General features: G+C 29.4%; 1 protein-coding gene across 2 annotated transcripts; it reads right to left on the bottom strand.

The window, feature by feature from the left end:
* Positions 1-274: 274 nt before the first annotated feature.
* Positions 275-5,044, bottom strand: LOC114181319 (agamous-like MADS-box protein MADS2). Of its 2 annotated transcripts, none has more exons than XM_028067739.2 (8): positions 4,461-5,044; positions 2,057-2,135; positions 1,618-1,682; positions 1,345-1,444; positions 1,184-1,225; positions 1,060-1,101; positions 748-884; positions 275-663 (listed from the first exon to the last, which is right to left on the bottom strand). In XM_028067739.2, exons 1-8 carry the CDS (start codon positions 4,643-4,645, stop codon positions 558-560), a joined length of 756 nt encoding a protein of 251 aa, XP_027923540.1. In that variant the 5' UTR covers positions 4,646-5,044; the 3' UTR covers positions 275-557. The 2 variants fall into 2 exon arrangements, with proteins under 2 accessions (XP_027923540.1, XP_027923541.1); XM_028067740.2 differs by having other exon boundaries at positions 1,618-1,679; positions 4,461-5,043.
* Between the last annotated feature and the right edge of the window lie 12,106 nt (positions 5,045-17,150).

Raw genomic sequence — 17,150 nt, 5'->3', positions numbered from 1 at the left:
AAAAGCTTATGATAAGCTCAAAAAGGAATAGTATTCTATTAGAGGTCAACGTTGCAAAACAAACTCTACTAGGTTGATCTTCACTTGTGTAACTTCTTTCTTCAGAATCCTTTAACATCTCTTCCTAATACTTCATGTTTAACAATATTCTGTTTACATATTATCCCTGATGCAGTTAATGATAATCAACGAAACTCTAAGGTTGCTGGTTAAGATATGAAACGAAGAATCAATTCACCAATTGACATAACATGTGGTACACTGATGCAAGAAGTTTAAAGCAGATTGCAAAAGAAAAATGGCATTAACTGGTGATTCAGTCAGATAACACTAGTCATTCAGAGATATTCAACATAGTGTAACCTTCTTACAAGCCAAAAGTCAATGGCTAAAGTTTTAATAGTTTTAAGTCAGTCACTGCTGTTTTTATGCCAAAACAAATAACAGAAGCACAAGCAGCATTTACACATTTCCAACACCAAAGAGGCATTTTTTGACTTTGACCTTAGGTGTCTGCTAAATTTTATTTATGTAGCCAGCTAAATACTTAGCTCAGCTCAAAGCATCCATCCAGGGATAAAACCGTTCACTTGTTGAACTTGTTGAGCTTGAGTTGTAGCAGTTAACTGATCTGAGGCTTCAGGGTTGTACCTGTAGTCAGAACTGCATCAAGGAACACACATTAAAATACAATTCAAAATCACCCTCTGCATAAAAATACATGAAAAATGATTGTATATTATATACCCTATCTGCAATGTAGGGTTGCACTCCAATGGCTGGAAGAAGCCTTGAGAATGAGCATTCTGAGTAGCATAAGACATACTTTGATCACCAGCTTCCCATGTTTGCCTATACTGGTTTCTTGAATTGATTTCATCCAGCTGCCAACATAGTAATCATGAACCAATTCATCATTAGCAAAAGATACAATGTTACCACTTTCATCAAACACTTCTGAATAGAGTTTCCATATTGTAAAATATTAAAGGTACAATGCACAATCACATTATGAGACAGAACGACAAGAACATTATGGATAGTGTTTAATGTTTTTACCTTCATGGTCAAAGCTCTGTTTGCTTCTACCAACATCTGCTCCTGTAAGCAAACAATAGCTTGAAAGTGTTAGCCAAACATAAATTTTGATTTTCCTATGACTATGCTAACACCATATATATACCTTATTTTGAAGATCAGCTAACTGGTCCAGCATGAATTGAGTCTGCAAAATATAGTGTGAGAAAATTACTAATCTGCTTTTCAGAATGGAACATCAGAGTTTCATATATAACATGTCCCAAGTTTACATTTGTAGAACATAAAAGGTTGTATTTTTATTACCTTTGTCGACCTCACTTGCTTGAGAGATGAATCTAGCTGCCTCTCAAGCTGCTCAAGTTCTTTGGTATTTAATGGGCCCAAGTCTTCACCTAGAAGGTTTCTGCAGCATGGAACAAGAACATGGTCTTAATCGAAACACTACTGATGCAAATGCTAAACCTCTTTTGAAAAATTTAATAATGATGACTAAGTGAATGGAAGAAAATTTAATATAGGTTTTCTTAGTACTAAATTTGAAAGGAGTTTTACAAAATACTTTCACATGAAATTCACCTTTGGGTCCTCTGAAGAGATTCAAATCTTCCTTTCAGCTTCAAGTACTCACGATAGCTGCTCTGCTACAAAAGCAAATGACAAATGAAGAATAACAAAGTGCCTTTAACGGAAAACATAATATATATTTTAATGTTAGCAATCAAAGTTCAAGCTATTAACAAGATTGTTTCCTAAGTGAAAATCTCGAGATGTTATTTCTGTAATCATTCTATAACAACGGTAATTTGAAGTTTCTTCATACTGTTAACAACAGCAATAGACATATATATTATTTAGTAAATTTAGTACATAATTTTACAAAAATAGTCTCTTTCTTGAAAAATACATTACTTTTATATGCAATAAATGCAAATATTCTCTCAAATGTTTATAAACAAATTAAGAAAAAACTTATTAATACTTTAATATTTTCTTCAAAACAACGACTTTTTCATACCTCAAGTTCTTTGGCAGGTTTGCTGACTTCAACTGCACCATAGCTGCACTTTTGGTACCTTTCAAGTGTTTTGAGCATGCTGCAGATTCAATAAAAAAAGAAAGGAAGAACTAGTAAAAATGATGTTCCAAAATAATACAACACTACTTACACTATAGCATCATGAGCATAAATATTATATTATTCATCTAGATCACACTTACCTTTGATGTTCCAAAATGAATAAAATGTGAGAAAATTTTAATCATATATCTATCATAAAAACAAATAAAATGGCTTCAAATTATAAAGTAAAAAGCTACAATTTTCTTACTACTTTCCTAAACTAATACACGAAGTAGTTGATAACAAAATGCAACATAATAAGGCTGCAGAAAATATTATGTAATTATATCAGGACCTTCATTTCTAGGGCATAATCTCACTGCAAAATTTCCATTATGAGATACAAAATTGTACGCGAAATTGAGTATAATCTGTTGATGAAAAAAAAAAAAGTTTCCGTATAATAAGCACTATTTTCCCTGAATTGATTCACTTGATCTTTGTAGCAATATAATGGGTAGTTAGAATATCAGACTATAGTCAGAGCATAGAACAAAAGGACATCAAGATCTATGAAAAGGTACTTTTATGGGTAACTTTATAAAAAAAATAAGATAAATATAAAACTCATGATTTTTTTTTTAAAGTATAATTTACTCAATTTAATGGTCAACATGCTTAAATAAGAGAGAATACACCTTTAAAGTGCTAGACATGATGAATTAATAATATTTAAACCTTGTAGTTACAGTTAAATTAAACCCAAATTCATGCATGCACCTGCATTTCTTAATGAAAACACATTTGTGCATGGGGTTGTGTCATAACATAATAAAAGCATAAATAGCATCATTTATACAACAGCTACTCTTGGATAGCATAAAAATAATTTGAATAAAAAAATGTATTGTAATATTACACTGAATTAGTCTCTAATTGCTAATAAATAGGGTTATATCCAAAGTTATGAACCCTTTTTTCTTTGGTGAATTTTATTTTTGTCAAACACTGAATCCTTCAAGCTTTAATGGCAGTGAAGCAATATAATCACATTGATGACAAAAACAACCTTTAAAATCAATCTGTTGTGCATATAAATAATCTGATACTATATATGAAAAGGCACACGTTTTTGTGAGAATTTATTTCAATAACAAATTCATTCTTAATGTCTAATTCCCCACTAGAGGATAGAGAAATCCACAAAAATCAAGAGAAGCCATCAATAACATGGTTTAATTCGTTGTCATTAAATGTTCAACATAAAAACTTTCTCAGCATTGAACTTCAATGAGATACACTCATAAAACCTCACCACTAATAAATTCATTAGTTAAGTACTTTGCTTTTATAGTGAGGTATAACACAAATCTGTAGGATGACACACAATCAAATTTCAACTAAAATAAAGTGAAGAAAAAAAAATAGAAATTTTACATCGAAAATACTAAAATGATTTTGTATATATTATTTATATTATGTGGTTATGTAGATATATAGATAGATATAATGATAAAGTTCAGCTTTATTAAGAAAAAAAAAAAACTATTAAATGCAGCAATTTCAGGGAAAAGGTCACCGTACACTGATAATAAACAGTGGTAAGGTGATGAAATAAAACATCTTTTATTGGTTTCCAAATTTCGAACTATTTGTTTTAGAGTGAAGAAATAGTGTTTATTTGTTTTTGGTGCAGCACACTACATGCTTACATTCTGTCCTTTGTTTCATTGGACTTAAGATGTGTTCAAGCTGTCATAGAACTTCATTTCAGGACAATCAAGTACTCCTGCTAATACATCTTCGTCATACATAGATATAACCAAACTTTTAAGGAAAAAAAAACCAAGAAAACAAACAAAATCAGCTTAATATGAAAAAACACAGATCCATTAGCCTTCTCAGTGAACAAAAAGAGTCCAAGCAGGAAAAGAAATTTCATTGAATTATGCAGAAACCCCTGAAAGCATGTGGGGGAAGAGAGAACACAAAATCCACCAAAATTTTCCGTACAGGAAAACAAAACATCACTTATTTTTCAGATCATGAACCGCATCACCAGATCTCACAACCTTACATTCAAAAGACCAAACCAGAGCTGAAATATTCATTAATTTCTTCAACTCCATAGGAAACAGATAAGAAAAGAAAAAGGTAGGAAAGAGAAATATGAAAGTTCTTCTCAGGCCACAGAATCCACAAACTAAGAAATGAGATTCAAGCAGTTATGATGAATATTAAAAAAACGAAAACAATCTTACATATACTTGCAGATACAAACACAGATACATAAAAGAAAGATGAAAGCCATTAATGATTTTATGAGCTCAGAAAAGAAAAAAAAGAAAAAACAACATACCTTGAACTGCTGCAAAATTCATAAAGCTTGCCACGGGTGGAAAAGATGATAAGGGCAACCTCAGCATCACAAAGAACAGAAAGTTCATAGGCTTTCTTGAGAAGGCCATTTCTCCTCTTTGCAAACGTTACCTGTCTGTTTATCTTGTTCTCTATCCTTTTGAGTTCCACTCTTCCCCTCCCCATGTTTTCCCACTTAATTCTTATCAATATTAATACTATTATTGTGTTATTCTATTCCCCACTCTTATTCAAAATTTACCCTTTTCTTATTTATTTCTTTATTTCTTCTTTCATACGTACAGTTTCTATTTTTTTCCACCCCTTCCTTCTCTTAGGTACCTGTTGAACCTTCTTTTCTGGGTCAGTACCCAAGTGCAGCCAAATTTGTGAAAAACAAGAGAGAGTTCTCAAGTTCAAAACTTGGAACCCTAGAGAGAGAGAAGAAAAATCAAGAGAGAGAAAGATCACAAAGCTAACAACAACAGCAACAACACAATAGTTCTAAGTGTTTATCTCTCTTTGCTAACTCATCATTTTCATCCTCAAATGTTCTCTTTTTTTTTCTTTTCTCTTTTATCTTCTTCCAATCTCCACCATAAAATGGAGTGCAGCTTAGGGTTGGTCTGAGTTTCCTGTTTCATACAAGTTTCTTTTTATCGTGCTTTACTCGGCTGAGGTATTTTTGGCAAAAACAATTTCCTCATTCGCGCCTGCTTCGCGTGTAAAACACGCGCCTTTTGGCTCCGTCTTGCTGCAAAGCCGCGTGTTCCTCACGGGCGCGTTGCGACAGCTGTCGTAGGTGTGCGTTGTTATTAAGAAAATGTGTAATTTTTTCATTGTATTAACTTAAGTAGAGCAGAGCAAGAACGTCGTCAGATACCTTAAAGTGGACCCTCCACGTGTCAACTTATCAGTGGCTTCCGATTTCTAGCATGCAAAATGGGAATTAGTATTCAGATATAGGCTGGGATGATGATGATAATAATAATATTATAATCAGATTAATATTAGGTAGATAATTATACTGCATATTAATAACATTTTTTTGGGACTTTTTATAGATGTTTTGTAAAATGTTATAAAAATTATAAAAATATTTAGAAAATTCAATTCTGTAGTTTTTATAGAAAACTTTAAAAAGTATATAATAATGTAATGCAATTTTGGTTTCTATTGAATTAAATCAAAACCAGATTTACGATTCATGTTTAAATTGTAATTATTTTAAATAGCTTATTTTTGACAAAAATTTCAAAAATTAACACACAATAATAGATGAAATTGTTCCAATAGTAGTTTTTAAGAAGTTACTTTTTATTTCTAACTTTAATAATATAGTACCAGATCATTTATTTTATATTATATATACAATTTTATTGAATTTTAAAATATCACTATTTTTTTTGTTAAAAATCTAAGAACGGGTTAACAAATATAAATAAAGTATAAAATAGACTGTCATATATATTAACTATTTTTTCTATACCTTTTATCTTACAGTTTAATGAAAATGATCAGAAGTTTATACTTGTTAGTCAAAAGGGATAAGAATATGGCCCTTAACTAGTACTTGACTTCATCAAAATATTTGTCTCTCCAAATATGTTAATTTTTTTTTTTTAAGTATTTAGAAGTTAGTTTAAAAATCATTTTTACTCCTAAACAAGGAATGTATTTCTTTTAACTTCTTTTTATTTAGAGTTTGAAATGTGTACGGAAAACTTTACAAGTATTCTTAATTTTAATTTAAAGATAATCTGAATAATTTGTTTTAGGTTAAATTTGATTGTTTTAGTTTCTTTTATTTATATTATTCAAATGCACTTGTAAAAATAGTTTTTAATCACTATTTTATTTGTCTCTCAACTTTAATAATTAATGACTCATTTTTTTCTAAAAAGTTACTTCTACGTAAAATTAATTCGATAAAGTTATATAACTTCAATTTTATTAAAAAGCATAATTGATTATGTTTAAATATAAATACTCTCTTCTGTAAGTGTTTGATAAAAGGTTTGATAGAAAATGTTTCATTATGCTTGGGGAAAAGAATCAAAACATTCCAAGATAATGAAAGCTTGAATACAAAGACATTTAAGCAAGGTCCAAATATGTGTTTACAAGAGTCGACAAACTAACATAACGTCTAACAGATTAATTAGATACATTTTAACAGAAAAAACAAAACATATCACCTCCCTAAAGCAGGTGAGCATAGATATTATGAATGCACAACTTGGAGATGACAAAATTGAAGGCAAAATGATGAAAGACTTTGGTAAATACATTAGTTAGCTGACTTGTTGAAGGAACATGTATGAGTCTTATAAGATCATCTTGTATCTTTTGCCGAATGATACGACAATCAATCTTAGATACTATTTATGAGATACTATTTCCAGCAAGAATAACATCATCAACATAAAGCAATAGAATGTCAATCATAGAATCATATATGTTCACAAAAAGAGAGTGGTCAATAGTACTATGCTTATACCCCAGATGAAGAAGTTCAGATGTCAGCTTTTGATTCCAATTTCTACTTGCTTATTTCTAGTCGTACAGGGATTTATAAAACTTACAAACAAGTTTTGGGTGAGAAAAAGAAAGACCTAAAGAGGCTTCATATAGATTTCTTCACGCAAATCCCTATGGAAAAAGGCATTATCAACATCCAATTGGTGTCCAATCCAATTATTTGCATTGGTCAAAGCTATAATAAGACATATAATGGGCAGTTTCACAACGGGTGAGAAGGTTCCAAAGTAATCAACATCTTCAATTTGGGTAAAACCCTTAGCCACTAGATATGATTTGAATCTATCAATCGAGCCATCTGCTTAGTGTTTGATCTTGTAAACTCATTCGTAGCCTATTAAGAGTTCTTGCCAGAAGGAAGATCAACTAATGTCCAAGTATCTCTTTTATCAAGAACTTGAAGTTAGAATCTATATATTGTTGCCAACAATGAGACTAATTACCTTCTTTAAAGGAAGAGGGTTCAACTTGTGCAAAAATGTTATGACAAAAAGAAGTATGGTTAGAATAACAATTATTTTAGGAAAGAAACAAATGCAAGTGATATGGAGTGGAAAACTGAGATTGAGAGCTAGAAGCAGAACCATGGTAATATTGGTCCAACTATTGAGGCTTGTTTCAAACTCGATGAGAAGTTCTAGGAGCAGAACTAGTAGCTCTAGTATTGTCAAAATCAGTGTGAGAATTGTCATGAGATTCTTGTGTAGGATATGTGACAATTGAAATTGGCCAAGAAGGAAAATTGAAAGCAATAATGCCATATGATTGATCAAGAACACTATTCTAACTTGGAGAATCTTCTTGTAAAAGAGAATAAGGAAAAATATCTTCATGAAAAATAACATTTCTCGAAACAATAATGGATTTTGATTAAATATCATACAAAACATAGCTCTCGATTCCATATTGATAACCGAGAAAAATGCACTTTAAACTTATGGAATCAAGTATAGTTCTACTGGTAGTAGTCGAGCTAGCATAAGAAAGGCAACCAAAGACTTTTAGATGAGAAAAATGAGGGTAAAAAAGTTCATACGGAGATTTATTATGCAAAAAAAAAAGTTATGGAGTCTATTTATAATATGAACAACAACTTTGAGAGAATAAGACCAAAATATATTTGTGACTTCTGTTTGAAAAAGAAGAGCTCTACAAATATTTAACAGGTGTTGATGTTTCCTCTCAACAATCTCATTTTGTTGAGGGGTTGTAACACGATAAGTTTTCAACCTTCATCTTATTCACGACCTTCTGATAACACAAGTTGTACTTCTAATGTTGAAAATGTCTTGGTTATGTAAATAAACTTTATTATGCATAGGGATGTTAACGGGCGGGTAGAATATGAGTAGTGGCTCCCATGTACCTTACTTGCTGCATAAATATATGCCACTTACCCGTCCCCATATCCGTGCGAGTATCCATTATGTACTCGTATATTTTTTTAATACCCACGGGTACCTGTCGGTATTTTAAGAAAATAAAACAAAATATTTAACAACATATTTTAACCATAAATTCAAATAAAATACAATACATAATATTCATAAATTTCAAACAAAGTCCAAACAATCCATTTAAATAGTGTTAAATGACACTTTACAAAGGAATGACGATTTTTTGAAGACCAATTGATAAAAAATAACTCATTCAAAATCAATATATTAATATTTTAATCATTTTTTTAATTTAAATTATAGTATAGCGGATACGGGTATCCACGGGTACAAATACTATGATACCCTTACCCGCTCATGTTAACATGTAAGTATAAAAAATATTCGTACCCGTTATCCGCGCGAATATCCATTTATAATATATATTTCTTACCCACTGAGAGTTTTGTCCACAAATACCTGAGGGTACAAATTTTTTTTACATCCCTAACTATGCATTTAATATACCACCAATGTTAGAAATATCCTACTAACTTAAGAGTAAGAATATTTTTACATATACATTCATTCTTTCTTTTTTTTTCATAATTAAGTACATAGTTGAACAATATTACAATACAAAAATTAAGGAACAAGAAACAAAAAAAAAAAAATTGTAAAGGTCTTGTGAACATTGTTGGGTCACTTATAATATTATTTTTCACTTTCTTTTTGGAGATTTTAAGCATATATTTGATTTCAAAATAGCTAATGGACCATAATCCAACCTACGTTTTAAGACCATCGAGGATCCAATGGTTTTAATAGGGATCTATTAAATATTTATAAGTATTTTAATTTTTTTTCTTAGTTATATCTTCATCTTTCAACAATTGTATTAATATAAAATAAAGAAAATATTAATAGGATAATAATATACTTTTGTTTTTTAAAATTGTGGAGTTTGTACGAATTATGCATGGCAAGTGATCAATAAAGCTAAGGCCATTGATGGTTCTTAATAGGTTTAATTAGTATACTATAAGAAAATATTTTATTAATAATTAATTTTAATGACTAAAAGTTGTTATTACAGTGATCAATTTAGACACCAATTTACAAAATAAAAATTATTGGTTACTAAAACAGTTACTATTATGAATAAAAAGTTATAATTGGTCTCTAAATTGGTTTTTAAACTTTTGCTACCAAGGTTTTAGCTACTAAGGAAATTGGTAACTAAATATTAGCTACTATAAGATTTTTTCTACCAAAGGAATTGGTTTCTAAATTAGTCTTTAATTAATTAGTGACCAATTTAGGGACCAATTATAATTTTTTATTCATAGTAGTAAATATTTTAGTAACCAATACTTTTTTATTTCGTAAATTGGTATTTAAATTGGTTACTAGAGTGATTGAAAATTTTGGGTCACTAAAATTGGTTGTTAAATGAGACATTTTCTTGTAGTGGTAATTTGGTCCTTACATTTAGGCCTTTGATTTATTTTGATCCTTACATTTATTTTTGACTTAATTTAGTTCCTAATTTCGTAAGAAGGCTTAATGTGATATCTTCCGTTAAACTGACCTTAACATCATTTGAAAGTATTATGTGTTAAAATCTAGGTCTCTCATTTGTTGAAATTTAGGTCATCTTATATCCTAGAACTCATATGATTTTGACACGTGTCACAAGTAAAAAATAACCAAGATTTTGACACTTGATAAATTCAGACTTTGACACATGAAGGACCCAGATTTTGACATGTGGCACTTTCAAACAACTTTAATGTCAATTTAACGAAAGTGACTATATTGAGATTTTTTACATAAGAAATGTTTTAAGTTTTTTTTTTTATAAAATAAGACTAAATTGAGTAATATATATATATATATATATATATATATATATATATATATATATATAAGAACAAAAAATAAATAGAACTAAATATCATATTACTAACTAAGCCAACTGAGTATTTATCATGAAAAAGTATGAAAATAAAGAAAACAGAGAAAAATAAAAATCTAATGTAATATAAACATAAAAGCAAAATTTATTATATATTTCAAACCTTTTCCACTAATTAGAAGACATTTGCATGAAGATTAATATGATAATCAATGAACAAAGACATTATCAAATCTTAATATTTTATTCATAGTAATTATTTTTAAATTTAATAACATAATTTTAAAATAAATTAAATTAATATAAATTTTACAATTTTATTATTTGATTTAGTTTAATATATTTCCATTTTAAAATATAAATTTTATTTATAGAAATTTAATTATTATTTTTTAATTTTAAATTTATTTGAATTCTAATTTATTTTTTTATTAAGTTCTTTTAAAAATTGTATTTTATAAAACTATTAATATAAAAATATTACATTATTACATTAATTAAATCATCCACAAACTTTTCTTTTATTTTCCTTCACTTTTCAATTACTTTTCTCTCAATAACACAACTTTAAGTGTAATTTCAAAATTTGATATGTAGAATATTTGATAAAGAATAATTTTTAATTAATTATTTAATGAATATTGCATTTAAATTTTATAGTATGATTACACTAAATTAACTAAATTAACATATTTTTTAGATGTTCGTGTGTTTTTATTACTAATCAATATCATGACCTTTAATAAATTTAAATTTGATTTTCTCAATAATAGTCTAATAAGGGTCATTGGGATTGCATTACAAGAAAACAACAATTTAGAATTCATCAAAAGGAACTCAAAAATCGAAAAATTGACTTCATAATGTCTTTAAAACGTTGCAACTCACTGTGACGCACAATCTAGGAAGATATGAAAAACTAGTCAACCATAAGTAGACATCAGGGTGTTGACTAAGTCGTCTCTAAGACCGACACTACAATAAATAATGTTTATTTAGAGTTGACTAAACTCTTACTAAGGCTGACTCTAATACCAAAAAATTGTGTTGTCTTGGTCATCATTATTGGTGTGCCAACTTTAAAATTATTTTTTGGGTTAGAGTCGGGCCTAGTCGACGCTAAGGTCACGCTAGCTATATGTAGTCTACCCAAACACTTTGTTTGATGAATTTGCACATGTTGTTTAACATGATGCCTCACAAAGTACAAACATAAATACATTCAATCATAATTATTTCCAACTTCAATCATAATTACTATCAACTTCAATCAGAATTGAGAATTGAGCATCAAATTATAATATATAACATTGAAGTTGTAAATATCACAATAATAAAGGAAGCAAACATTTGTCAACAGAGTGATTACAATCTAGTTCTAATTTTTATTACAATGTTCACTATCAAACTACTAAAGGTTAAATATAGTACACCCAACTTGAGTCTAAGGTCAAAGGCATAGAGGGCATGAAGATGTTCAGTCAATCATAATTGAATAAAAACATTAAAATCAAAATAATATATAAACATGTGAAGCTTAAAAATAGTATATACCATATAATTGAACAAAACAAATTACTTAAAAGGCAATACCAAAAAGTCATGTTAAAGGTAGGGGTTGATTATCCAAGTCTTCATCATAATGAAGATACACTTGACTGGTACCCGTGGACATGTTTGTAGTCTGTCTTTCCAAGAACAAGGCTAATTGTGGCACATCAACTTCATTTCATCTTACATCATAACATGGTTTCTTTTTGTTTCAGCTAAGTTCTTTGCATTTGCTTTAGATCTCATATTGGCTTGTCTTACCTCTTCTAGAAGTTTTTTGATCTATCTGATATACATGTTCCTCTGTTTATTGAAATGTGTGGACTAATAAAGAAGGTTGAGTAAGGGATATAATACCGTGATAAATGTTGGTACCCAAGTCATCACTACCATAAGCAATTGTTGAAATTTTTTTTTGAGAATAAAATCTTAATAAAATTATAAGTATTGATCAATAATAATCGTAAGAGTGATCACACTTAGAAGTTTTCAAATTGTAAACATCTAAAATAAAATAGAACTCAAGCCACACGCAACAAACTTAAAATAAAATTAATAATTCAACCCACTTTGGTACCTAGGACAAGTCAACCGTACCTTGACTAATTGTAATATTTTTCTTTGTATTTTCTTACAAGATAAAATGCAATGAATTTAATGTTTAAAAATGAAAATAAATGAGAAATAAACTTGTACCGTTTATCTTTCAAGATACCACCCGTATTTCTATTTCGTTTGAATCGGATAAGATCATAATTAATAATGATTAAATCCTCTAAGATATTAATGCATTTTAATTAAACCCATTCAAACTTTACTCCAACTATGTTCTTTAACTTATCAAACACGCATCATGCAAATTTATCTAACCCAATTTCGGACACATTAACATTTATTCAAATTAAGTATTATATTTATCTTTATCATGATAAAAAGTAATTGATCTTGATGATAATATTTGAATTGACTTGAGATAAGAATAATTACTAAATAAACACAACATTACATTTTTAGAGTTATGCTCTTCTAAAATTTACTAATTTACAATGAATAAAATTAATTAAATTAAACCAGCTTGTGTAACTTGAACCAAGAATGCCACATGACACCAAAATGTTATGAGTGTAATTTGTTTGGTATAGCTTAGGGTTTCAAAAGTAGGCATTAGAGAAATTGTTTTGGAAAACCTAAACCTCTTACCCTATGAAGAAATGTGGAATTTGGAGGTAATGAGAAGCCAAAAATGAAAGGTGACTTAGGTTAATTTGGTTGCAAAAAACACCCAAAGTCAAATGAGAAAATTAATTGCACACAGCTAGGTATACCAAAGATGGGAACTCATGTTTGAAGTGGTAGGGTCCCAAATTCCAAATATGGAAAAAGAAGATGGTTTTGTTTTATCAAATTAAAATCCACCTATATCCAACTAACTTTCTTAAATGTGCTGCATATTTTTTTGTGGCCTCAGAAAGATTCTCAATATGCTTATCCCTTCTTTTAATTTTCTTTATTTTCTTTTTTTAAATTACAAAAATTTTATAGCTCCTGCCTTTTGTCAACACTAAGGTTCAAAAAAGAAAGTCATAATTTTTTGTATATATACACTCACATGTCTATATATAGGAAATTGTATGTGTGATGATTCCGTTTCCTTCTGTGCTTGATTTTTAGAACATAAAAAATGGGTTAAGATGGGTTTAGGATTTGACCTGTCATACCAATTACTTCGTTAACTTTTTTAAGAAAAAATATGTTTTTTTTAGCTTGATAATATATTAAAAATATTTTCAATCATGCAAATATTATTTTAAGTGTTAAATTTATTAATAATTAAAATAATTATTATTTTTAAATATTAAATTAGGCATTTGTTATAATCAATAATTGAAATGTAATAAATTTAATGTTTATTATTTAAAATCTAATATTATTATACATTTTATCATTTGAATATTATTACATTACAAAAAATTCTAGTTTTTTTAATTAGTTATTTTTATTTTAATTCAAAGAATAGATGGGTGTAACATTAATACATTTATTTATTATATATACCTATACTTCATGCTCTAAGAAATATAATTTCCATTTTGTAGTAATTTGCGTATAAAACCTTACATATTTGTGTAAGATCATGTTTGTGCAATTTACGTATACATATAATATAAAACCTTTTGTCACACTTAAATCAATACAAATCGTACAATAAAATATAACCTAATAATGCAGAAACTTAACTTACATGATAAATAACAATAATTTATTCAACTCAAGTACTTATCCATTAATATAAAATTTAAAGGCCCTCTCACAAGTAAGGAAACATTTATGGTAATGGTTGTTTTGTTCATTTTGTTTCAGTTCCACAAACACAACATATCTAGACGAGATATTTTAGCTTCAGTTATGAATAGAAGTATAAACCTTAATATTAGACTTCGGTTCATAATCGAAACATAAACCTATAACAAAAAAAAATTGAAAATTAGGGTTTGCATGCTTTAATAAGGACAAAAGTTTGAAAGTGGTGGATACTTCACATTTGCAAGTGCAAAATGATTTACCTTCTCAATACAATAATGTTCTCCTTCACCAAAGCACGTAACATGTCAAAATGATTAACAAATGAAAAAATAAATAAAAAGGAAATTGTGTTTGTAATATATAGTGTTATCTTGTTTATTAATAAAAAAGGTAACCACAAAATCGCATATACTTTCAAAAATAACATAAAAAAAAGCAATACATCTTCCTTAAGCATGCAACCTCTCACATATAAATAAGTTAAGAAAAGTTAAAGAGAAACTTACTTTAAATAAAAAATTTGTTGTATTGATATCTTATACACTTTACTAATTTTATTATGATAGGTTTAGGTCTTGAAAAGAATAAATGCTCAACTCACAATCTTAAATAGAAGGTAGAGGAAATGGATTCTAGAAGAATTATAAATTTTTCTAATATCAAGTTAAAAAATTTATGTTTTTCTATTGAAAACACTAACACAAAAAGGACTTATAACGTCATCAGTTTAACGTCAGTCAATTAAAAGTCAGATGTCAAAAATGATCGGTGACATTTTTATAATTAAAAGGAAAAGATTGACGTCGGCCCCTTAAGGAAGGGACGTCTTTACTGAATTTGACATCGACTTTTTACATACCCCGCATTAAGGGATGTTAGTTTCTCCCACCCTGACGTAAAAAAATGTTGGACTTGTCTACCCGACGTAAAAAAACGTCAGATTCTGCTTCCCCTGACGTCAAAGGACGTCAATTTTTGGTTGCCCTGACGTCGATCGAAGTACAAGGACTGTGCCAACCACACTATTCTTGCGCGCTTTCGTTAACTTCTTGGCAAATCAAAGCTTTCGTTAACGGCGATTGAGAGGACGAACAAAGGTTAGTTTTTCCCATGAAATTCAAATGCACGTTTGCGGTTGAACTCTTTGTTAAGAATTCAAGTGTGAGTTTAAATCCCACATTGGCTAGAAATGAGAGAGTAGAGCACTATATAAGGATAAAGACCCATAAACCCATTGTCTTAAGGTTTTGGGTTGAGAGTAGTGTCAATGTCTTATGTGGTTGGACTCAGGTCTCATTAGTGTTATATCTCCCTAGTGAAACTCCCCTCTATAAACCTGACAAGTGGTATCAAAGCTGATGGTTAAAACTGGCTTAGACGAGTGCAATATGGTCCTTGTATCGAAAGTCTTCCTGCCAAGGATTCCAAGTAAGTGTGTCCCGTTAAGAAGTACAACGGTACAGAAAAGGCAAAAAAGGAGTACTCATGGAAGAATTCAAGTGTGAGTCTAAGTCCCACATTGGCTAGAAATGAGAGAGTAGAGCACTATATAAGGATAAAGACCCATAAACCCTTTACCTTAAGGTTTTGGGTTGAGAGTGGTGTCAATGTCTTATGTGGTTGGGCTCAGATCTCATTGGTATTGTATTTTCCCAATGAAACCCCCTCTATAGACCTAACACTCTCATGGGCTTTATTTGAGTTTTGATGGATTAGTTTTCCCTTTTTTGTGTTGTAGCAGTGTGCGAGGCGGCAAAGTGTGAAGCGGCGTGCGTGGTGGAGGTGTAGTCCTGATCGGCGTTTCACGGTTGTGCGTTCTTGCAGGTTTTTGGTCTCGCATTTGGTGTTGTGCAGGTGCGTTCGAGATGTGCTACACCGTGGATGGTTGACAACGATGTGATTCTGCGTGATCTACTATTTCAATGTGATGCGGTGGTTGTTATTTTTTGTGTGTTGAGGGTTCGATTTCAATGGAAGATTGCAGGTGGTTGATGCACAACGACTCCTTCGTCAATGGTGTAGGAATGGTGACTCAAAGGTGCTGCCATGGTGTTTTTGTTCATCTAGGGTTTCTAATTTGGGAGAAGAGAATAGTGGCGTAGCACAATCTTGTTGAGCAACTTGTTAGTGCAAGGGACGTCGGATAGTAAAAGTCATACGTCAATTTTAAGGTCACCTGATACGACGTTGGGGTGCAGGGAAACGTCTAAAACAAAAAAATGACAGACATTAAAAGTTTTTTTCATGTTAGTGTAAGTTTTTAAATTAAACTGATAAATATTCCTATTTTGTCATATTAAAAGCTTTTGTCCCAAATTTTAATCCAATGGTTAGATAGATAAAACTTACTCCACGAAGAAAATAGTGAAATGTAAAGTTTATGGAGATCTAATACCAATTTGGATCTCATACAATTAAATTCCCAAGTCTATATATTACATATTTACAATATTTAAAAAATATTACGTAATTATAATTATCAAAATGATTAATATATGCTGGTTAATAAATTGTATATTTTTTTCTTGTAGTTTTCCTTATCTATTAATATTATGTTGCTCAAAACTATGAAGGGATATAATTCAGATTCATTCTTATATTAAGTATCTTTAGACTAATTAATTAATTATGTACACATTTGTTAAAAAAAGTATGTATACATTCAAAAGCATCATCATACAAAGTCTTGTTTTCAACAAGATTATGACTAAGATTTTGTTTAGCATATTAAATTAGGATTGCATCTCAAACTCTAATTTTTTTAATCATAGTTATTTTTTGAGTCAAGTTGTTGAATGATTAGTATATACTATAATTTTAAGTTGAGTTTTAATTAGTGAATAAAATTACATTAACTTTAAACAAAAAGTTTAATTGCAATTTACCACTTAAGTGTTATAATTTTTTCAAAATTTCCCTCAATTTAGTAAAAATTAATATAATATTATTTTTGAATTAAGTATATAACATGTAAAAATCATAAATATGTAGGAGATGACAT

Source organism: Vigna unguiculata, chromosome 4 (genome assembly GCF_037176805.1).
Source record: "Vigna unguiculata cultivar grain cowpea cultivar isolate G323 ecotype 2 chromosome 4, ASM3717680v1, whole genome shotgun sequence".
In the NCBI taxonomy this organism is placed as follows: Eukaryota; Viridiplantae; Streptophyta; class Magnoliopsida; order Fabales; family Fabaceae; genus Vigna; species Vigna unguiculata.
This window is presented reverse-complemented; position numbering and strand designations above follow the sequence as displayed.

What these genes read in the sequence shown, in the direction of transcription:
- LOC114181319 (XM_028067739.2), bottom strand. Translation starts at nt 4,645, where the DNA reads ATGGGGAGGGGAAGAGTGGAACTCAAAAGGATAGAGAACAAGATAAAC. An exon ending in GAATTTTGCAGCAGTTCAAG is followed by an intron (nt 2,136 to 4,460) that starts GTATGTTGTTTT and finishes TTGAATCTGCAG; the next exon opens with CATGCTCAAAACACTTGAAA. An exon ending in AGCAAGTGAGGTCGACAAAG is followed by an intron (nt 1,226 to 1,344) that starts GTAATAAAAATA and finishes TATATTTTGCAG; the next exon opens with ACTCAATTCATGCTGGACCA.